Source organism: Arachis stenosperma, chromosome 2 (assembly GCF_014773155.1).
Source record: "Arachis stenosperma cultivar V10309 chromosome 2, arast.V10309.gnm1.PFL2, whole genome shotgun sequence".
Classification (NCBI taxonomy): domain Eukaryota; kingdom Viridiplantae; phylum Streptophyta; class Magnoliopsida; order Fabales; family Fabaceae; genus Arachis; species Arachis stenosperma.
In genome coordinates, this window is record NC_080378.1 from 109,393,559 (window position 1) to 109,417,807 (window position 24,249).

The following is a 24,249-nucleotide window of genomic DNA, read 5'->3' on the forward strand; positions in this document are numbered from 1 at the left end:
CTGGGCGTTTAACGCCAGGATGGCACAAGGGGGAAGATTTTGTTTTTCAAATCAATTTTTTTCAAGTTTTCAAAGTTTTTCAAAATCAAATCCTTTTCAAATCATATCTTTTCAATCAAATCTTTTTCAAAACTAATTTCTTTCCTTTTTCAAAGATACTTACTAACAATTAATGATTTGATTGAACATTTCAAGTATGTTGCCTTTTCTGTTGAGGAAGGTTTAATGTTTGAATCATATCTTTTCTTGTTAGGCAAGTCATTAATTTTTAAATCAAATCTTTTTAAAATTGTTTTCAAATCATATCTTTTTAAAACCATAACTTTTCAATCAAATCTTTTTAATCACATCTTTTTCAAAATAGTTTTCAATCAAATCTTTTTGATTTCTAATTTCAAAATCTTTTTCAAAAATCACTTGATCTCTTTCCTACTCTTGGTTTTCGAAAATTAACTAGTATGTTTTCAAAATATTTTAAAATCTTTTACTTAATTTTCGAAAATTACTTCCCTTCTTCTCACATCCTTCTATTCATGGACTAACACTATCCCTTAATGCAAAATTCGAACTCCATCTTCTTTGATAAGTTCGAATTTTCTACTTCTGCCTTCTAATTTTCTTTTCTTTTGACACCTCAAGGAATCTCTATACTGTGACATAGAGGATTCCATATTCTCTTGTTCTCTTCTCTTTCATATGAGCAGGAACAAAGACAAAGGCATTCTTGTTGAAGCTGACCCTGAACCTGAAAGGACCTTGAAGCGAAAGCTAAGAGAAGCTAAGGCACAACTCTCTGCTGAGGACCTGACCGAATTCTTCAAAGAAGAAGAACCCATGGCAGCCGAAAAGAACAACAATGCCAACAATGCAAGGAAGGTGCTGGGTGACTTTACTGCACCTACTCCCGACTTCTATGGGAGAAGCATCTCTATCCCTGCCATTGGAGCAAACAACTTTGAGCTTAAGCCTCAATTAGTTTCTCTAATGCAACAGAATTGCAAGTTCCATGGACTTCCATTGGAAGATCCTCATCAGTTTTTAGCTGAATTCTTGCAAATCTGTGACACAGTCAAGACTAATGGGGTTGACCCTGATGTCTACAGACTGATGCTATTCCCTTTTACTGTAAGAGACAGAGCTAGAATATGGTTGGACTCTCAACCTAAAGAAAGCCTGGACTCTTGGGAAAAGCTAGTCAATGCCTTCTTGGCAAAGTTCTTTCCACCTCAAAAATTGAGTAAGCTTAGGGTGGAAGTCCAAACCTTCAGACAGAAGGATGGAGAATCCCTCTATGAAGCTTGGGAAAGATACAAACAATTGATCAGAAAGTGTCCTTCTGACATGCTTTCTGAATGGAGCATCATAGGTATTTTCTATGATGGTCTCTCTGAACTATCCAAGATGTCTTTGGATAGCTCTGCTGGAGGATCTCTTCATCTGAAGAAGACGCCTACAGAGGCTCAAGAGCTAATTGAAATGGTTGCAAATAACCAATTCATGTACACTTCTGAAAGGAATCCTGTGAACAATGGGACAAGTCAGAAGAAAGGAGTTCTTGAGATTGATACTCTGAATGCCATTTTGGCTCAGAACAAGATATTGACTCAACAAGTCAATTTGATTTCTCAAAGCCTGTCTGGAATGCAAAATGCACCAAGCAGTACTAAGGATGCTTCATCTGAAGAAAAAGCTTATGATCCTGAGAACCCTTCAATGGAAGAGGTGAATTACCTAGGAGAACCCTATGGAAACACCTATAATTCTTCATGGAGAAATCACCCAAATTTCTCATGGAAGAATCAAGAGAGACCTCAACAAGGTTTCAACAACAATAATGGTGGAAGAAACAGGTTTAGCAATGGCAAGCCTTTTCCATCATCTTCTCAGCAACAGACAGAGAATTCTAAGCAGAACCCCTCTGACTTAGCAACCATGGTCTCTGATCTAATCAAAACCACTCAAAGTTTCATGACTGAAACAAGGTCTTCCATTAGGAATTTGGAAGCACAAGTGGGACAGCTGAGCAAGAAAGTTACTGAACTCCCTCTTAGTACTCTCCCAAGTAATACAGAAGAAAATCCAAAAGGAGAGTGCAAAGCCATAACCATGGCCGAATTTGGAGAGGAGGGAGAGGAAGTGAACGCCACTGAGGGACATCTCAATGGGCGTGCACTGACCTCCAATGAGTTCCCCAATGAGGAACCATGGGAATCTGAGGCTCAAAATGAGACCATAGAGATTCCATTGGACTTACTTTTGCCATTCATGAGCTATGATGAGTATTCTTCCTCTGAAGAGGATGAGTATGTCATTGAAGAGCAAGTTGCTAAATACCTTGGAGCAATCATGAAGCTAAATGACAAGTTATTTGGAAATGAGACTTGGGAGGATGAACCCCCTTTGCTCACCAAAGAACTGGATGACTTGTCTAGGCAGAAATTACCTCAAAAGAAACAAGATCCTGGGAAGTTTTCAATGCCTTGTACCATAGGCACCATGACCTTCAAGAAGGCTCTATGTGACTTAGGGTCAAGTGTAAACCTCATGCCTCTCTCTGTAATGGAGAAGCTAGGGATCTTTGAGGTACAAGCTGCAAGAATCTCACTAGAGATGGCAGACAACTCAAGAAAACAAGCTCATGGACTTGTAGAGGATGTTTTGGTGAAGATTGAGGACCATTACATCCCTACTGATTTCATAGTCCTAGAGACTGGGAAGTGCATAGATGAATCCATCATCCTTGGCAGACCCTTCCTTGCCACAGCAAAGGCTGTGATTGATGTTGATGGAGGTGAACTGATCATTCAAGTGAATGAAGAATCCTTTGTGTTTAAGGCCCAAGGATATCCCTCTATCACCATGGAGAGGAAGCATGAAGAGCTTCTCTCAAATCAGAGTCAAACAGAGCCCCCACAGTCAAACTCTAAGTTTGGTGTTGGGAGGCCACAACCAAACTCTAAGTTTGGTGTTAAACCCCCACATTCAAACTCTAAGTTTGGTGTTGGGAGGTTCCAACATTGCTCTGAGTATCTGTGAGGCTCCATGAGAGCCCTCTGTCAAGCTACTGACATTAAAGAAGCGCTTGTTGGGAGGCAACCCAATGTTATATTTTATCTATTTCTCTTTATTATTTCTTGTTATTTTGTAGGATGATGATCATAAGAAGACACAAAATCAATTGAAAAAGCAAAAACAGAATGAAAAACAGGAAGAAAAACAGCACACCCTGGAGGAAGAACCCACTGGCGTTTAAACGCCAGTGAGGCTAGCAGTTGGGCGTTTAACGCCCAGTCTGGCACCATTCTGGGCGTTTAACGCCAGAAAGGGGCACCAGACTGGCGTTAAACGCCAGAAAAGGGCAAGAACCTGGCATTAAACGCCAGGAATGGGCATCAGCCCGGCATTTAACGCCAGAAATGGCTCAAAACGTGATTTTGAGTGCCATTTGGTGCAGGGATGACTTTTCCTTGACACCTCAGGATCTGTGGACCCCACAGGATCCCCAAACAACCCCACCACTCTCTCTTCTTCTTCACCCATTCACCACTCACATCCATCCTTCATAAAACACCACTTCTTCCCCTCTTTGGCTGAACATAAAGCCACTCCCTTCTTCCTCATTTCTTCTTCTTCTACTCTCTTCTTTCTTCTTTTGCTCGAGGACGAGCAAACCTTTTAAGTTTGGTGTGGTAAAAGCATTGCTTTTTGTTTTTCCATAACCATTTATGGCATCCAAGGCCGGAGAAACCTCTAGAAAGAGGAAAGGGAAGGCAAAAGCTTTCACCTCCGAGTCATGGGAGATGGAGAGATTCATCTCAAGGGTGCATCAAGACCACTTCCATGAGGTTGTGGCCATGAAGAAAGGTCAACTTTGATCAAAAGGTTGGACCAAGTCCTCATAGATATCTGTGAAGAGGACGCCCAATGGAAGAGAAATTCAAGAGGGAAACCGGTTCAACTGAGAAGGCATGACCTCAAGCCCATCACTAAGAAAAGGATGGAGCAAACAAGAGACCCCTCTCATCATGAGAGAGGAACAACAAAGACAAGGAAGAGACATTGAGGAGCTCAAGCACTCCATAGGATCTTCAAGAGGAAGAACAAGCCGCCATCACTGAGGTGGACCCGTTCTTTAATCTCCTTGTTCTTTATTCTTCTGTTTTTTGAAATTTTCATGCTTATGTTTATCTATGTTTGTGTCTTGTGATCATTAGTGTCTTAGTGTCTATGCCTTAAAGTTATGAATGTCCTATGAATCCATCACCTTTCTTAAATGAAAACTGTTTTTAATCACAAAAGAACAAGAAGTACAGGATTTCAAATTCATCTTTAAAACTAGCTTAATTAGTTTGATGTGGTGACAATACTTTTTGTTTTCTGAATGTATGCTTAAACAGTGCATATGTCTTTTGAATTTGTGGTTCATGAATGTTAAAATTGTTGGCTCTTGAAAGAATGATGAAAAAGGAGACATGTTACTGAGGATCTGAAAAATCATAAAAATGATTCTTGAAGCAAGAAAAAGCAGTGAATACAAAAAAAAAGAGAGAGAGCAAGCGAAAAAAAAAAGAAAAAGAAAGAAAAAGAAAGAAAAAGAAAGAAAAAGAAAGAAAAAGAAAGAAATAAAGTTGTGATCCAAGGCAAAAAGAGTGTGCTTAAGAACCCTGGACACCTTTAATTGGGGACTCTAGCAAAGCTAGGTCACAATCTGAGAAGGTTCACCCAATTATGTGTCTGTGGCATGTATGTATCCGGTGCTAATACTGGAAGACAGAGTGCTTTGGGCCACGGCCAAGACTCAATAAGTAGCTGTGTTCAAGAATCATCATACTTAACTAGGAGAATCAATAACACTATCTGGATTCTGAGTTCCTAAAGAAGCCAATCATTCTGAATTTCAAAGGATAGAGTGAGATGCCAAAACTGTTCAGAGGCAAAAAGCTACTAGTCCCGCTCATCTAATTTGGAGCTAAGTTTCATTGATAATTTGGAGTCTATAGTATATTCTCTTCTTTTTATCTTATTTGATTTTCAGCTGCTTGGGGACAAGCAACAATTTAAGTTTGGTGTTGTGATGAGCGGATAATTTATACGCTTTTTGGCATTGTTTTTAGTATGTTTTCAGTATGATCTAGTTAGTTTTTAGTATATTTTTATTAGTTTTTAGTTAAAATTCACTTTTCTGGACTTTACTATGAGTTTGTGTGTTTTTCTGTGATTTCAGGTATTTTCTGGCTGAAATTGAGGGATCTGAGCAAAAATTTGATCCAGAGACTCAAAAGGACTGCAGATGCTGTTGGATTCTGACCTCCCTGCACTCGAAGTGGATTTTCTGGAGCTACAGAAGCCCAATTGGCGCGCTCTCAACGGCGTTGGAAAGTAGACATCCTGGGCTTTCCAGCAATATATGATAGTCCATACTTTGCCCAAGATTTGATGGCCCAAACCGGCGTTCAAAGTCACCTCAAGAAATTCCAGCGTTAAACGCCGGAACTGGCACCTAAATGGGAGTTAAACGCCCAAACTGGCATAAAAGCTGGCGTTTAACTCCAAGAAGAGTCTCTACACGAAAATGCTTCATTGCTCAGCCCAAGCACACACCAAGTGGGCCCGGAAGTGGATTTTTATGTCATTTACTCATCTTTGTACACCTTAGGCTACTAGTTTTCTATAAGTAGGACCTTTTACTATTGTATTTGACATCTTGGTCTTTCTGGTTCCCTCTCTGGGGCCGAAGCCAATGATCACTCTTGTTCTTATGTATTTTCAACGGTGGAGTTTCTACACACCATAGATTAAGGTGTGGAGCTCTGCTGTACCTCGAGTATTAATGCAATTATTATTGTTCTTCTATTCAATTCCGCTTGTTCTTTGTCCAAGATATCACTTGTTCTTCAACTTGATGAATGTGATGATCCGTGACATTCATCATCATTCTCACTCATGAACAAGGTGACTGACAACCACTCTTGTTCTACAAGCAATCAAAGCTCTAGTGAATATCTCTTGGATTCCTGATACACGATGCATGGTTGATCGCCTGACAAACGAGTGCTCGCCTGACAAACGAGCCAGCCATTCCGTGAGATCAGAGTCTTCGTGGTATAGGCGAGAACTGATGGCGGCATTCAAGAGAATCCGGAAGGTCTAACCTTGTCTGTGGTATTCTGAGTAGGATTCAATGATTGAATGACTGTGACGTGCTTCAAACTCCTGAGGGCGGGGCGTTAGTGACAGACGCAAAAGAATCACTGGATTCTATTCCGGCCTGATTGAGAATCGACAGATGGATAGCCTATGCTGTGACAGAGCATCAGGGACGTATTTCCAATGAGAGGATGGGAGGTAGCCACTGACAACGGTGAAACCCTTGCATAAGCTTGCCATGGAAAGGAGTAAGAAGGATTGGATGAAGACTGTAGGAAAGCAGAGAGACGGAAGGGAAGGCATCTTCATACGCTTATCTGAAGCTCTCACCAATGATATACATAAGTATCTCTATCTTTATCTTTATGCTTTATTCGTTTATCACTATACCCATTTGAGTCTGCCTGACTGAGATCTACAAGGTGACCATAGCTTGCTTCAAACCAACAATCTCCGTGGGATCGACCCTTACTCACGTAAGGTATTACTTGGACGACCCAGTGCACTTGCTGGTTAGTTGTGCGAAGTTGTAGTGATCACGATTTCGTGCACCAATGAGCCAACATGCATGACCACGCGTACGCGTACGCATGACCCACGCGTACTGTGACATGCTGTTCTCACCTACGCGTACGCATGGTAAGGGAATGCGCGCGCGCTACCTTTTCATACTACCACGCGTACGTGTGGCTCACGCGTATGCGTGTCCCTTGCTTCTTGTAAAACTAGATTTCAGTGTTTTTAACCAAATTCTTGACTTCTAAACCTCCATTTTCATCCTTTTGGACATAAGGTACAGTACTAAGTCCAGTAGCTAGTTGAAGCTAGGAAAGTAAGGTAACTTGGGAATGAAGAAAAGCGAAAACGTGAGGAGTTATAAGAAAAATAGGTGGATATTAAATGAAGTTATGATTCCATGGATTTAATGGATGATTATATAATGATTATGAACATTAAATGGCTTATGAATTGATGATATCTGAGATACGAGTTTCCCTGGGTAATAGAACCGTGGCTTGCCACCACGTGTTCTAGGTTGAAACTCGATACTCTGTTGACCCTACGTCGTAAGGGTGACCGGGCACGTATAAATTCCCGGGAATGGATTGCCTCCATTGAGTGAAATGTGAATAAATGATTGTATAAATGATGAATAAATGTGAAATCTATGCATAGACTCATGGGGATGCGTGACCGAGGACAGTCTAAGGTTTTCGGACTTGTCGGGTTGGCTGGATAATCGATAGATAAGCTTCATCAACCATAAAACAGGCATACATCATGTGCATTTATTTGTTTGTTTGCTATGCATTACCTGGGTTTGCCTAATTGAGTATATACCATGCTACTTGTTGTATTTGTTACTTGTACTATCTGTTTCCTACTTGTGCGTGTTATTGTTTGATTGCTTGTCTCTGCTGAATCTATGGTGTTGGAGGAACGGAGGAAAGGTGGGATTTGTTTGGTGTTAAGGTTAGGACTAGAGTAGGCAAGTTTAGAACCGTTTAGATTACCTACCTCTTTTATGGCTTCTGCGTAGAGTTTAAGTTTTATAACTGTATGTTGGAGTTCTAGGATTGCCTCAAGCATTCCCAGGACCTTATATATTATATGCGGGGCACCTTTACCATGCTGAGAACCTCCGGTTCTCACCCAATACTGTATTGTTGTTTTCAGATGCAGGTCGAGAGGCTCCTCGCTAGGTCACGCGTACGCGTTGGCTACCCTACTCGCGTACGCATGAATCCCAACTCGAAAGGGTTGGTCGCGTCGTGACCAGCTGGACGCGTACGCAAATACCGGGTCATGCGTAGGCATGGGTCACGCGTACGTGTAAGGGTACATTTTTCCAAAAATTTACTAAGTTTGATAAAGCTGCAGAATTCCATTTTAAAACCCTAAACTTTCGACGCGCATCACTTTTTCGTTTTAAAATATTTTTCATCCGTTCTTCGAACGACGTAATCTTCACGGACCCAATTTTTTCATATGAGATAAATTTGAAACCATTTGGGGGTCCGGAATTCAAGTTATGCTTTTCGACCAAAAATCAATTTTACACAAAAAGCTCCAAACCTCAATTTTCATTAAACCAAACTCAAATCACACTTTCATTACATATATTTAGCATATCCACATACCATTTATTTTACCAAAGTCATCCACAACCTGCTTCAATCAATTATACATCAATATATTCCTAATATCATACCTATTTCTCCTGACTTTAGTCATAACATACACCACAAACTCATATTCGTTCCTTTTCCTACTTTACAAGCACCAATAAGTCATCATTCAACAACCCAACTCCAACATCAACAATTAAGCAAAAACTCATCATTTATCATTAAGTACTAATTAATTTACATGTTCATACATTCATTCGTATCTTAAAGTCAACTAGCCTAAGTCTTCACAGAACATTATATATTATGTACGTGAAACCTAAATCATACCTTGGCCGATTTTCACATATTTTCTGAGACACCACCAAGGTACCAAATACAACTCTCAAGGTTTAAAATCTCCAAGGCAAGGTCTCTCAAACTTCAACAGGCCTCCAATGTACTCAAGCAAGCTCCAACATACACATTTACAAGCTAATACACACATATCACACATACACACCAAAATCCAATACCCAACATAATCAAAACAAGGAATGGCTAGGGTTCTAGGATTCTTACCTTACCTGAACACCAAGTAAGTGAGAGTGAATATTTTTCTCAATCTAATCGGACCCTATAACATCAAAGAACCAAAATCTCAACATCACTCTAATAAATTTTGAAAATTAGGAGAAAGAGAGGCTGAGAATCAAACTGAAGGTTCCTTACCAAATTAATCACTGGGCTTTGCAGCGCTCAACGCCACGAATGTGTGGCCGCAAACGGTGCGGCAATTGGAGCTCCGAGCAAAAAGTTACATGAGATTGAAGTGGAACTGAAGGTTTGGAACTTCACCCTCGTTCTTCTCCCTTTCCTTTAGCCCCAACGTGAAAATGAAATGTTTTGGGGAAGGAAACTGACTCTTTTGCTTTTTATGTGTTGGGCTTTGGGCTCGGTTTGGACTCGGTTTAATCAGTTCAATCCGTTCGGCCCAATTTTGGGCTAAATTCTTTAAAATTAGTGTCAAAATTCTTGTTTACTTAGCTCTATCTTATTTTAACATAAAATTTACATTTCGAATTTCTTTTATTAAAAATTAATTTGTTGATGAATTATTTATTAATTTTTTAGGGTTTACAAATTTTATCGTACTCCAAAATAAATTAAATATCAAAGAATTAGCATCCACAAAGCTATTAAAAAGAATTGTCTTTGACTTGTACAACGGTATACTTATAAAATTAACTTAAAATACAAATTACAAATATTTATAAGAATTTAAGTTTGATGCACTGAGAGTGTAAAGTAGTTTTACACGTACATTCAATTACGTAATGACACATCAGTTAAAATAACTACCTTTCACATTGACTGCGTGGATGGTCATCCAAAAGAACAGATGTGATTGCACGGACTGAGTAGAACGCTTTTCACTATCAATGCCTCAAAATTAAACTCTATTTATAAACTGAATTTAGCATTACATGAAAAAATTTAGTAAAAGAATCAACTAATCTTATCATCTATTAGAACTATTTTTATGTATGTCGTCTTACTCTTGTCAAACTTGGATGAGACTTTCTATAACCTTATAATTCTTGTCTTTATTTTCCATACTTTCTCTTCGTATAATCTACTATAAGTGATACTATTGATAGGATCATAGATAGTAGACACTAGCCATTAGGTGTGAAAAAAAAATAGAATAATAACTATGTCGAAATTATAAATTTTCTAAATGATAAACATGTGAGAAAATTCACTATTGCTTATTATATATACTAATAATATATCAATATTTTTAAAAATATATCAATAATACTAATAGTTGAAAGATAATTGTACTACAGTTATAATAAATTTAGTTATTACTCTAAATAAATAAAATAAATAACATATTCAAAAACTAAAGAAAAAAGGATTAGCGGTAATTACATTTGGAATGTTCCCATGTTTTTTTTATTCATTTTTACTTGTCAATTCTTCACCGCAATGTTAGATCATGAAAAATCTAAATTTGAAATATAATAATGAATATGTCATGTGATAGAAAAATAAGAATAAATGACCATTTGTACCCATGAGAGATGAAAACGCTGACATTTGTACCCATGAAAGCTCGAAACTAATCTTGTACCCATGATAGATGCTGTCCGTGTGACAAAGGTGCCCTGGCTTGGATCTAAGCTTGGTTCGTGGGTTTCCGAACCTACATGGCACTCCCACCGCCCAAAGCTCCCAGTAGCACCAGACAAGCCAAAATTTTCAAACAGCAGCATGAATCAACAACCTAAACTTAAATCCACTATCTAACTCAGATTATCTAACAACCTAAGCAACTAACATGCATTTCTAACTAACCAAATTAAGCAAAATGAACTAAAAGCAATACAATGAAAGAAACAGAACTCAACAAATGAAAATAAGAACTGGGAAGCAGAGAATGAACAGGTGAAGGGAAGATGATGGATGAATTGGCCGGGGCAGAAGCAGCGGCCTGGTAGTGGCACTGCTTCAATTGCAGCAGCGGAGAGTGAACGCAACCATGAAACAGGGGAAAACGGAGGGGATGGAAGACACAGGGGGCACCTTGTTCTGGTCGTTCCATGGGAGAACGGGAAACAGGGTTGAAATCGCGACGGTGCTAGGCTGGTTCGCGATGGTGAGACGGGATGACAGAGAAGGAAGAAGAAAGGGGGAAAGGGGCTCATCGTCGGTGTCGCTGTGGCTTGTCGACGATGTGGCGGTTCGGCCAGTGAGAGAGAGGGAGGAGAAGGTGGCCGATTCGTTGGTGTGGTTGAGGAAGACAGAGAACACGCAAAGGGGAGAAAAGGGAAGAGGGTTGCGGTGGCTCGTAGAGGCCGACGGTGATGGTTAGCGGAGCTAGGGTTCGGACAGGGGAGTGGTGACGGGTTGGAAAGCCGTAAGGACGCTGCGGAGAAGGTTGGGTGTCGCGGTTGTTTGGTGGCAGACGAGAGGAGACCCAGGAATGGAGAAGGTGGCCGCTGCCGCTCTGGGCTTTGGTAGAGAGGAGGAGCTGGCGCTGTGATTTCTGGACTCAGCGCAGGTGAGAAGAGGGGAAGAAGAAAAGAAAGGGGCGCGGCAGTGTGGGTTGTCGCCAGAGGTTGTGGTGAAGGGAGGTGGCTGTAGCGGTGCTGAGGTGATGGTAATAGAGGTTATGGTGGCTGGGAAGAGACAGTGATGGATGGGGATGATGGTGAAGAAGATGAAGATGATGATGGTGAATGGTTGGCTCAAATATGGCTTTGGGGGGGTGTGGGAGTGCTACGTAGATTCGAAAACCCACGAACTAAGCTCAGATCCAAGTCAGGGCACTTTTGTTAGACGGACAGCATCTATCATGGGTACAAGATTAGTTTCGAGCTTTCATGGGTACAAATGTCAGCGTTTTCATCTCTCATGGATACAAATGGTCATTTATTCAGAAAAATAATAAGTTAATATATATATATATATATATATATATATTATTGTAGTAAAATATCAAACTATAAGCAATTATATTTTTGAAGTAAATTTATTTATACACTATATCTATTATATTATTTTATGTAAAATTAAAATCTACTCTCCTAATTGAGCATCTTATATATTTGCTCCCAATATTGCCCAAAATTAAATTGAAATTATGTCGACAATCTTAACACGGCAAACGAAGTATAATTAATACTCAAAATATTATATTATATATATATATATATATATATATATATATTTGCTTCCGATATTGTCCAAAATTGAATTGAGATCATGTTCACAATCTTAATACCGTGTAACTAGAATATAATTAATACCTAAAATTTTAATAATTAAATACCTAAAATAAGTTAATTAAATAACAATAATTAATACCTAAAATATTGAAACGAAATTTTTATTAAATGTGAGAAATAAAAGTAAAAAAAAAATTGATAAATAATAATAAATGTCATTATTATATCCAAAAAGAATACTTTTATTTGAGAGGAAACAGAGCTCATAAAAAATTAGAACTTCACTTTCATTAATTGAAAAAAAACTCAATTTCATTAATTGAAAAAATCTCAATTTTAGTATAGTAAGTAGAAATCAAGAAAATTTGGTTTTGTGGATTAAAACAATGAATGTTCTAAAGACATAACTGGGCTAAGTTGTAGTCACAATAATTGTATTCAACAGTTTTGATTTTAACAATAAGCCATCCCTAATCACCCCAACATATATAATGTTACAAACAAGACAAAAGATGATAATATAGTTAGTTGTCGCCAGAAGACAACTTTTGCTTCTTCCACTGGTATGCAGCTTCTAAGATCTTAAGATTAGTCGTCGGAATTTCTTCAGGGAACAAATAGTCGATGAATTCCCCAATTCTGCCAAATCAAAAGAACAGGAGTTAATATGAAATCTAGTAAAGGCTTTTATAACCAGAATGGCAAAAATAGAATATTGATAGTAACAAAATACAAACCTGGCAGAACCATCTTCAGTAGTAACTTGTCTTCTCTTTTTGAGCTTCTTCAGCAGCTTAGACTGGACTAAGCTAACATCACCAAGCTCCCCAGAAGCAGCCTCCATGTTGAGCCATTTCTCCAATAGCATTGCCCTTTCCTCCTTCAGTTCCGGAGCTAACGATCTGAAGTAGTTAAGAGCTTCCTCAAATACCCCTGATTTAATTTAAGCACGAAACAAAAGTAGAGTGAATCAGGATATCATTCCAATTCAGATCAAAGAATAATCAAACAACAAAAGCATCAGGATCACAAACTTCTAGCACGCTGAAGGCATTCCCTCTCCTGCTCTTCTTTTGTCAAGTCTAAACTGTTCTGATTTATTGCCGTTGCCTCAAATTCTGCATAGCTTATCCATACCTTCAAGTGCTTTGTTCTATTAAGAAGCCTTTCATAAAGCGCTATTGCTCTCTCAAATTCACCTTCTGCAGTCTCAAAGTCAATATATGCCTGTTTTGAAATCACAAATTGATAGACAGGTTAGCATAAAAATGCACATAGCATATTAGAAAAATTATGCATTACATAAGATGTTATAAATAATACATAAGAGAAAAGAAATGATGAAAGAATGATGGAACAAAAACCGTTAGGCATTGATTGGTACAAGGCAATAAATGTACCTTCCACAATAGCTCAGGCATATCCAATGCTGGTTGAGCGATTGCAAGCTCGAATATTGCTCTAGCTCGATCAGTCTCAGATAAAGATCTCTCCAATTCTGCATACTTGCTCCAAGCATAGCAATTTTCAGGCAACCACTCCGGATACTTTTCATATAGTTTTCTGTATCTATCTATGTTACCAAGCTGCAGTTTTATTTCTATATACTTCTTGAAAATCTGTTGTCCAGAGAGTAGGGCTGTGTAAGATAACCATGCTTCAATAAAAAGACATAATTGCATTTACATCAACATATATATTACCTTGTCTTTTGGAGCCTTTCCAATGGCATGTCCTAATATCTGTCGAGCACCCTTGAGATTCAGCTGACGTATTTCAAACTGGGCTGCTAGAAGCCATATCTTTGCAAATGAAAACTTACTGTGTGGTATCAAGTTGAGACACTCCCTATAAGAAAGAAAGCCACAGAGAGGAGCAGCAGTGTCAATATACAATACAAAAGATCAACACTGGAGTTTGGCTTCAATACCACAGATGTTGTGATATTCATTTATAATTATTGAAATTGCAGTGCTATGACCATTATCCAAATCAAATCACTATATGTTAGACAAGGTTATGCTATATCATAAAGCTAATTATCATGGTGACTCCAACCAATCAATTTGATAGGGTTCAAAATTGAATCTATTTTGAGTCTACAGTGTCTCGAAGCACATAAGATACTTTAAATGCAGTACATATGCTAATTGAAGTAACACGTTCTCTTTAGACTTGAGTCCACCTATTCACTAATTCCAAAATTACGAAATTTATGAGCAATTTTATTTTATTATAAGAACTTAAAAATTGAAGCAAGAGCCACAAACAGATGCGAACATTATATTGAAATTTAGAAGAATTCCAAAATTAATTTCTGAACTTCAGTACTACAAGGCACAAACCTGTATACATCTCTTGTTCGATCCATTTCTTCAGCATCAAGCTCTTCGTAGAGTGTATAATTAATCCTAAGTAACATAGATGAATGGAAAATATTAGGGGGCAAATGAAAAAAGTGAAAATCCCGAATAAAAACATATTAAGGAATAAAGTTATTCGAATCAAACAAACCACAAATAGATGTATCGCTGCCAGAATCGCTTCTCCTTTGCAGGAGGAACATTGGCTATAGCTCTCTCATACACTTCTCTGATCCTTTCCTTATTGCCCACACTCTTCAATCATATATAGTCAAACCATGAATCATAATTCAACGGATTTTTCCTCACTTCATCCTCACACTGAAACCTCCTTTTGCCAACAATAGCATCCTCAATCCTTTCCCTGTCACCATACTGCCGACCAGGTCTCCTCCCAGTGACAGGCGGAACCCGACCCATAACAAGTAGACATGTGTCCCTGCCAGAACATTGGCGCCCACCGTGGGGCCAAGCGCCTCACTTAGCTTTTCGATCATCTTTTCGAGCTAACAACACTATATTGGCCCCATATTTCCCCTCTTTTCTTTTTCAGGAACCATGACGGATCGCTCGGCAACACCCTCGACCAATCTAAACAATGCCGACCTGTTGACTGCAAACGCCACCTTGTTAGCGGAAAACCAACGGATGGCTGAGCTTCTGGAGGCCCTACAAAATAACGACGAGCACAAGGCCAATAAGAAAGCGAACACTGACCAACACGAGGAACATCAGTCAGAGTCGAACGCGAAGACGGGAGAAACCAATTCTAAAACGACGAGACGAAGAACAAACCCCTTTTCAGCAGAAATAATGGGCAAAATGCCCACGGGCTTTACACTCCCAATGACTTTAACGCCGTACAATGGGATCGGAGATCCTAAAATCCATGTTACAAAATTTGAATCAATGATGTTTCTCAATAGTGACTCCGATCCCATCTTGTGTCGGTCATTCCCTACTTTTTTAGATGGAGCCGCTTTGTTATGGTTTTCTAACTTACCTGCAGGATCAATAACGAACTTTGACGAGTTCGCTAAACTATTCATAAATCATTTTGCAGCATCTAAAATTTACGCACGAGACTCGGACTATCTCAGCACGATCAAACAAGGGCAACACGAAAGCCTAAAGGAGTATATGATGCGGTTCACAGAAGCGGCCATGCAAATCCCCGACCTTAGCCCCGAAGTACAGCTGCACGCAATCAAAAGTGGTCTCCGCCCTGGGAAGTTCCAAGAGGCCATAGCAGTAGCAAAATCAAAAACACTGGAAGAATTCCGAGAAGAAGCTCAGGGTCAGATTGAAATTGAAGAGCTAAGGGAAGCACGAAAGAGCGAGAAGCCAACCAAAAAAGAAGAAGAAAGGCCTCATCGGCCCTCAAACAAAGACATCAGAAAACCATTCAAATTAACACCAAAATTTGACACATATACAAAATTCAACACAAGGAGAGAAGACTTAATCAAAGAAATCATGCACAACAAATTGATCAAACCACCAGTCCGGGCAGGATCATACCAAGACCAGAAATATGTGGATAAAAGCAAACACTGTGCCTTTCACCAATAGTTCGGTCACACAACAGATGAGTGCATCGTGGCAAAAGATCTGCTAGAGAGGTGATGAGCGGATAATTTGTACGCTTTTTGGCATTGTTTTTAGTATGTTTTTAGTAGTTTTAGTTGAGTTCTTAGTATATTTTTATTAGTTTTTAGTTAAAATTCACTTTTCTGGACTTTACTATGAGTTTGTGTGTTTTTCTGTGATTTCAGGTATTTTCTGGCTGAAATTGAGGGACCTGAGCAAAAATCTGATTCAGAGACTGAAAAGGACTGCAGATGCTGTTGGATTCTGACCTCCCTGCACTCGAAGTGGATTTTCTGGAGCTACAGAAGCCCAATTGGCGCGCTCTCAACGGCGTTGGAAAGTAGACATCCTGGGCTTTCCAGAAATATATGATAGTCCATACTTTGCCCAAGATTTGATGGCCCAAACCGGCGTTCAAAGTCACCTACAGAAATTCCAGCGTTAAACGCCGGAACTGGCACCTGATTGGGAGTTAAACGCCCAAACTGGCATAAAAGCTGGCGTTTAACTCCAAGAGAAGTCTCTACACGAAAATGCTTCATTGCTCAGCCCAAGCACACACCAAGTGGGCCCGGAAGTGGATTTTTATGTCATTTACTCATCTTTGTACACCTTAGGCTACTAGTTTTCTATAAGTAGGACCTTTTACTATTGTATTAGGGAGATCTTCGGATCGATAGAGAGTCTTTTGATCATGTTTTGATGATTGAACTCACTCTGGGAGGCTGGCCATTCGGCCATGCCTAGACCTTGTTCTTATGTATTTTCAACGGTGGAGTTTCTACACACCATAGATTAAGGTGTGGAGCTCTGCTGTACCTCGAGTATTAATGCAATTACTATTGTTCTTCCATTCAATTCCGCTTGTTCTTTTACCAAGATATCACTTGTTCTTCAACTTGATGAATGTGATGATCCGTGACACTCATCATCATTCTCACCTATGAATAAGGTGACTGACAACCATTCTTGTTCTACAAGCATTTGAGGCTTAGTGAATATCTCTTGGATTTCTGATTGCATGATGCATGGTTGATCGCCTGACAACCGAGTGCTCGCCTAACAAACGAGCCAACCATTCCGTGAGATCAGAGTCTTCGTGGTATAGGCAGGACCTGATGGCGGCATTCAAGAGAATCCGGAAGGTCTAAACCTTGTCTGTGGTATTCTGAGTAGGATTCAATGATTGAATGACTGTGACGTGCTTCAAACCCTGAGGGCGGGGCGTTAGTGACAGACGCAAAAGAATCACTGGATTCTATTCCGGCCTGATTGAGAACCGACAGATGAATTCCGTTATGACCGTGACAGGGGCATATGCAATCGCTTTCACTGAGAGGATGGGAGGTAGCCACTGACAATGGTGAAACCCTACACGAGCTTGCCATGGAAAGGAGTAGGAAGGATTTGATGAAGGCAGTAGGAAAGCAGAGAGACAGAAGGGAAGGCATCTTCATTCGCTTATCTGAAGCTCTCGCCAATGATATACATAAGTATCTCTATCTTTATCTTTTATGTTATTTTCGTTCATCACTATACCCATTTGAGTCTGCCTGACTGAGATTTACAAGGTGACCATAGCTTGCTTCATACCACCAATCTCCGTGGGATCGACCCTTACTCGCGTAAGGTTTATTACTTGGACGACCCAGTGCACTTGCTAGTTAGTTGTGCGAAGTTGTGTTTATGCCATGGTATTGAGCACCAAGTCCTTGGAGCCATTACTAGGGATTGTTTGTGTTTTATTGATCACAATTTCGTGCACCAAGTTTTTGGCGCCGTTGCCGGGGATTGTTCTTGTGTATGGACAACTGACGGTTCATCTTGTTGCTTAGATTAGGCATTTATTTTTTTCGAAATTCTTGAAGATGAATTCTAGAGTTTCATGATGATTTGCTGAAATCTGGCTGGCTGTAAAGCCATGTCTAATTTCATTGGACCGAGGTTTCAACTTATTATCACAAGAGCTTGTTGATCTTGCTTTTGGAGCAGTGATCTGCTAAGGCTTGGCTGGCCTTTGGCCATGTCTAGTGTTTTGGACCGAAGCTTTCTTTGAAAGCTTGGCTGGCTGTGAAGCCATGTCTAATTCCTGGACCGGAGTCTTAGACTAGCATTGCACTGATTCCTGGAATTCTCATTAAGAATTTTGATATCTTTTTCCACTTAATTTTCGAAAATCAAAAAAAAAAAAATTTCACAAAATCATAAAAACAAAAAAATATTTGATGTTTCTTGCTTGAGTCTAGTGTTTTATCTTAAGTTTGGTGTCAATTGCATACATTCATTCATGTGTCTCAAGGATCTTCAAGTAATTCTTGATGATTTCTTACTCTGATCTTTGAATTCTCTTGACTTGAGTGTTTATGTGTCTCATATAGTGTCAGTAGTATACAAACTGCTAAGTTTGGTGTCTTGCATGCATTGTTGTTTGATTCTTGTTGCATCTTGATTATTAAAAATCCAAAAATATTTTTAATTTGTGTCTTTTCAAGTCAATAATACAAAGAATTGAAGATTCAGAACATACTGCAGAGGAATTATACAGAAAAAGCTGAGCATTCGAAAATGCCCAGTGAAGAAGGCAGATTGGCGTTTAAACGCCAGCCAGGGTACCTGGTTGGGCGTTTAACGCCCAAAAAGGGTGCATTTTGGGCGTTAAACGCCAGAATGGATACCATTCTGGGCGTTTAACGCCAGGATGGTGCTAGGGGGAAGATTTTGTTTTCAAATCAATTTTTTTTCAAGTTTTCAAAGTTTTTCAAAATCAAATCTTTTTCAAATCATATCTTTTCAATCAAATGTTTTCAAAATCAATTTCTTTCCTTTTTCAAAGATACTTACTAACAATTAATGATTTGATTGAACATCTCTAATATATTGCCTTTTCTGTTGAGAAAGGCTTAAATGTTTGAATCATATCTTTTCTTGTTAGGCAAGACATTAACTTTCAAAATCAAATCTTTTAAAATTGTTTTCAAATCAAATCTCTTTTTTTTTAAATTGTTTTCAAATCATATCTTTTCAATCACATTTTTTTAAAACCAATCATATCTCCTTAACTACATCTTTTTCAAAATAGTTTTCAATCAAATCTTTTTGATTTCTAATTTAAAAATCTTTTTCAAAAATCACTTGATTTCTTCTCCATTTTTATTTTCGAAAATCAATTAGTGTTTTTCAAAAATGTTTTCAAAATATTTTAATTAATTTTCGAACAATTACTTCCCTCCTTCTCACATCCTTCTATTTATGGAGTACCACTCCTTCTCAATGCACAATTCGAACCTTATCTAAGTAAAGTTCGAATTCTTCTTCTCATTCTTCTTTCTATTTCTCTTTTCCTCTGACACCTCAAGGAATCTCTATACTGTGACATAGAGGACTCCACATTTTCTTGTTTTCTTCTCTTTCATATGAGCAGGAGCAGAGACAAAGGCATTCTGGTTGAAGCTGACCCTGAACCCGAAAGGACCTTGAAGAGAAAGCTAAGAGAAACCAAAGCACAACTCTCTTTAGAGGACCTGATCGAATTCTTCAAGGAAGAAGAACCCATGGCAGCCGAAAACAACAATAATGCAAACAATGCAAGGAAGGTGCTAGGTGACTTTACTGCACCTACTCCTGATTTCTATGGGAGAAGCATCTCTATCCCTGCCATTGGAGCAAACAACTTTGAGCTTAAGCCTCAATTAGTTTCTCTAATGCAACAGAATTGCAAGTTCCATGGACTTCCTATGGAAGATCCTCATCAGTTCTTAGCTGAATTCTTGCAAATCTGTGACACAGTCAAGACTAATGGGGTAGGCCCTGAGGTCTATAGACTGATGCTGTTCCCTTTTGCTGTAAGAGACAGAGCTAGAATATGGTTGGACTCTCAACCTAAAGAAAGCCTGGACTCTTGGGAAAAGCTAGTCAATGCCTTCTTGGCAAAGTTCTTTCCACCACAAAGATGGAGTAAGCTTAGAGTTGAAGTCCAAACCTTCAGACAGAAGGATGGAGAATCCCTCTATGAAGCTTGGGAAAGATACAAACAATTGATCAGAAAATGTCCTTCTGACATGCTTTCTGAATGGAGCATCATAGGTATTTTCTATGATGGTCTCTCTGAACTATCTAAGATGTCCTTGGATAGCTCTGCTGGAGGATCTCTTCATCTGAAGAAGACGCCTACAGAGGCTCAAGAGCTAATTGAGATGGTTGCAAATAACCAATTCATGTACACTTCTGAAAGGAATCCTGTGAACAATGGGACTAGTCAGAAGAAAGGAGTTCTTGAGATTGACACTCTGAACGCCATTTTGGCTCAGAATAAAATATTGACTCAACAAGTCAATTTGATTTCTCAAAGTCTGTCTGGAATGCAGAATGCACCAAGCAGTACCAAGGAGGCTTCATCTGAGGAAGAAGCTTATGATCCTGAGAACCCTTCAATGGAAGAGGTGAATTACCTAGGAGAACCCTATGGTAACACCTATAATTCTTCATGGAGAAATCACCCAAATCTCTCATGGAAGAATCAAGAGAGACCTCAACAAGGTTTCAATAATAATGGTGGAAGAAACAGGTTTAACAATGGCAAACCTTTTCCATCATCTTCTCAGCAACAGACAGAGAATCCTAAGCAGAACCCCTCTGACTTAGCAAACATGGTCTCTGATCTAATTAAAACCACTCAAAGTTTCATGAATGAAACAAGGTCCTCCATTAGAAATTTGGAAGGACAAGTGGGACAGCTGAGCAAGAAAGTTACTGAACTCCCTCCAAGTACTCTCCCAAGCAACACAGAAGAAAATCCAAAAGGAGAGTGCAAAGCCATAAACATGGCCGAATTTGGAGAGGATGGAGAGGCAGTGAACGCCACTGAGGAAGACCTCAATGGGCGTGCACTAGCCTCCAATGAGTTCCCCAATGAGGAACCATGGGAATCTGGGACTCAAAATGAGATCATAGAGATTCCATTGGACTTACTTCTGCCTTTCATGAGCTCTGATGAGTATTCTTCCTCTGAAGAGGATGAGTATGTCACTGAAGAGCAAGTTGCTAAATACCTTGGAGCAATCATGAAGCTAAATGACAAGTTATTTGGAAATGAGACTTGGGAGGATGAACCTCCTTTGCTCACCAAAGAACTGGATGACTTGTCTAGGCAGAAATTACCTCAAAAGAGACAAGATCCTGGGAAGTTTTCCATACCTTGTACCATAGGCACCATGACCTTCAAGAAGGCTCTGTGTGACTTAGGGTCAAGTGTAAACCTCATGCCTCTCTCAGTAATGGAGAAGCTAAGGATCTTTGAGGTACAAGCTGCAAGAATCTCATTAGAGATGGCAGACAACTCAAGGAAACAAGCTCATGGACTTGTAGAGAATGTTTTGGTTAAGATTGAAGACCATTACATCCCTACTGATTTCATAGTCCTAGAGACTGGGAAGTGCATGGATGAAACCATCATCCTTGGCAGACCCTTCCTAGCCACAGCAAAGGCTGTGATTGATGTTGATAGAGGTGAATTGATCATTCAAGTGAATGAAAAATCCTTTGTGTTTAAGGCTCAAGGATATCCCTCTGTCACCATGGAGAGGAAGCATGAAAAGCTTCTCTCAAATCAGAGTCAAGAAGAGCCCCCACAGTCAAACTCTAAGTTTGGTGTTGGGAGGCCGCAACCAAACTCTAAGTTTGGTGTTGAACCCCCACATTCAAACTCTAAGTTTGGTGTTGGGAGGTTCCAACATTGCTCTGAGTATCTGTGAGGCTCCATGAGAGCCCTCTGTCAAGCTACTGACATTAAAGAAGCGCTTGTTGGGAGGCAACCCAATGATTATAATTTATATAGTTTCTTTTGTTATTTTATGTTTTTTGTAGGTTGATGATCATTAGAAGTCACAAAATCCATTGAAAAAGCAAAAACAAAATGAAAAACAGGAAGAAAAACAGCACACCCTGGAGGAAGAAGCTGCTGGCGTTCAAACGCCAGTAAGCCTAGCAGTTGGGCGTTTAACGCCCAGTCTGGCACCATTCTGGGCGTTTAACGCCAGAAAGGGGCACCAGACTGGTGTTAAACGCCAGAAAAGGGCAAGAACCTGGCGTTAAACGCCAGGAATGGGCACCAGCCCGGCGTTTAACGCCAGAAATGGCTCAAAACGTGATTTTGAGCAACATTTGGTGCAGGGATGACTTTTCCTTGACACCACAGGATCTGTGGACCCCACAGGATCCCCACCAACCCCACCACCACTCTCTCTCTTCTTCCCCCATTCACCACTCACCTCAATACCTCTTCCCCAAAACCCCTTCACCTATCAAATCCCATATTTCTCTTCACCACTCACATCCATCCTTCATAAAACCCCACCAACCTCACCCTTCAAATTCAAACCACTTTCCCCACCAAACCCACCCAATATGGCCGAACCCCATCTCCCCTCTCTCCTATAAATACCCTTCTTCACTCCTTCATTTTCACACAACCAAAACACCACTTCTTCCCCCCTTGGCCGAATACACTAAGCCTTTCCCTTCTTCTTCATTTCTTCTTCTTCTCCTCTCTTCTTTCTTCTTTTGCTCGAGGACGAGCAAACCTTTAAGTTTGGTGTGGTAAAAGCGTTGCTTTTTCGTCTTTCCATAACCATTATGGCATCCAAGGCCGGAGAAACCTCTAGAAAGAGGAAAGGGAAGGCAAAAGCTTCCACCTCCGAGTCATGGGAGATGGATAGGTTCATCTCAAGGGTGCATCAAGACCACTTCTATGAAGTTGTGGCCTTGAAGAAGGTGATCCCCGAGGTCCCCTTTTCACTCAAAAAGGGTGAATATCCAGAGATCCGCCATGAGATCCAAAAAAGAGGTTGGGAAGTACTTACCAACCCCATTCAACAAGTTGGAATCTTGATGGTTCAAGAGTTCTATGCCAATGCATGGATCACCAAGAGCCATGATCAAAGTATGAACCCGGATCCAAAGAATTATCTTACTATGGTTCGGGGGAAATACTTGGATTTTAGTCCGGAAAGTGTGAGGGTGGCGTTCAACTTGCCTATGATGCAAGGAGATGAACATCCTTACACAAGAAGGGTCAACTTTGATCAAAGGTTGGACCAAGTCCTCACAATCATATGTGAAGAGGCGCACAATGGAAGAGAGATTCAAGAGGCAAGCCGGTTCAATTGAGAAGGCATGACCTCAAACCCGTGGCTAGAGGATGGTTGGAGTTTATCCAACGCTCAATCATCCCCACTAGCAACCGGTCCGAAGTTACTTTAGACCGGGCCATCATGATCCATAGCATCATGATTGGAGAAGAAGTGGAAGTTCATGAGGTCATAGCCCAAGAACTCTACAAGGTGGCAGATAAGTCCTCTACCTTAGCAAGGTTAGCCTTTCCTCACCTCATTTGTCACCTCTGTTATTCAGTTGGAGTTGACATAGAGGGAGACATCACCATTGATGAGGATAAGCCCATTACCAAGAAAAGGATGGAGCACACAAGAGACCCCTCTCATCATGAGATCCCTGAGATGCCTCAAGGGATACACTTTCCTCCACAAGACTATTGGGAGCAACTAAACACCTCCCTAGGAGAATTGAGTTCCAACATGGGACAACTAAGGGTGGAACACCAAGAACACTCCATTCTCCTCCATGAAATTAGAGAAGATCAAGAATCATGAGAGAGGAGCAACAAAGGCAAGGAAGAGACATTGAGGAGCTCAAGCACTCCATAGGACCTTCAAGAGGAAGGAAGAGCCGCCATCACTAAGGTGGACCCGTTCCTTGATTTCCTTGTTCTTTAGTCTTCTGTTTTTCGAATTTTTGTGCTTTATGTTTGTCCATGTTTGTGTCTTGTGATCATTAGTGTCTTAGTGTTTATGCCTTAAAGCTATGAATGTCCTATGAATCCATCACCTTTCTTAAAATAAAAACGTGCTTAATTGAAAAGAGAAGAATTGCATGAATTTTGAATTTTATAACAGTTTAATTATTTTGATGTGGTGGCAACACTTTTGTTCTCTGAATGTATGCTTGAACAGTGCATATGTCTTTTGAATTTGTGGTTCATGAATGTTGGCTCTTGAAAGAATGATGAAAAAGGAGACATGTTATTGAGGATCTGAAAAATCATAAAAATGATTCTTGAGGCAAGAAAAAGCAGTGAATACAAAAAAAAAGAAGCAAAAAGCAAACGAAAAAAAAAATAGAAAGAGAAAGAAAGAAATAAAGTTGTGATCCAAGGCAATAAGAGTGTGCTTAAGAACCCTGGACACCTCTAATTGGGGACTTTAGCAAAGCTGAGTCACAATCTGAAAAGGT

The 24,249-nt window shown here is 39.8% G+C and overlaps 1 protein-coding gene, 2 non-coding genes and 1 pseudogene across 3 annotated transcripts; 1 reads left to right on the forward strand and 3 right to left on the reverse strand.

Moving 5' to 3' along the window:
* Positions 1 to 1,239: 1,239 nt before the first annotated feature.
* LOC130964667 (small nucleolar RNA R71) lies at positions 1,240 to 1,347 on the reverse strand. The gene has a single exon (XR_009080752.1). It is a non-coding gene; the product is annotated as a small nucleolar RNA R71 (small nucleolar RNA).
* Positions 1,348 to 12,374: 11,027 nt separating this feature from the next.
* LOC130963441 (pre-mRNA-splicing factor CLF1-like) lies at positions 12,375 to 14,775 on the reverse strand (annotated as a pseudogene).
* Positions 14,776 to 14,913: 138 nt separating this feature from the next.
* On the forward strand, positions 14,914 to 15,927 carry LOC130963443 (uncharacterized). The gene has a single exon (XM_057889559.1). It carries the CDS (start codon positions 14,914 to 14,916, stop codon positions 15,925 to 15,927), a length of 1,014 nt encoding a protein of 337 aa, XP_057745542.1.
* Positions 15,928 to 19,901: 3,974 nt separating this feature from the next.
* Positions 19,902 to 20,009, reverse strand: LOC130964174 (small nucleolar RNA R71). The gene has a single exon (XR_009080279.1). It is a non-coding gene; the product is annotated as a small nucleolar RNA R71 (small nucleolar RNA).
* Positions 20,010 to 24,249: the final 4,240 nt, after the last annotated feature.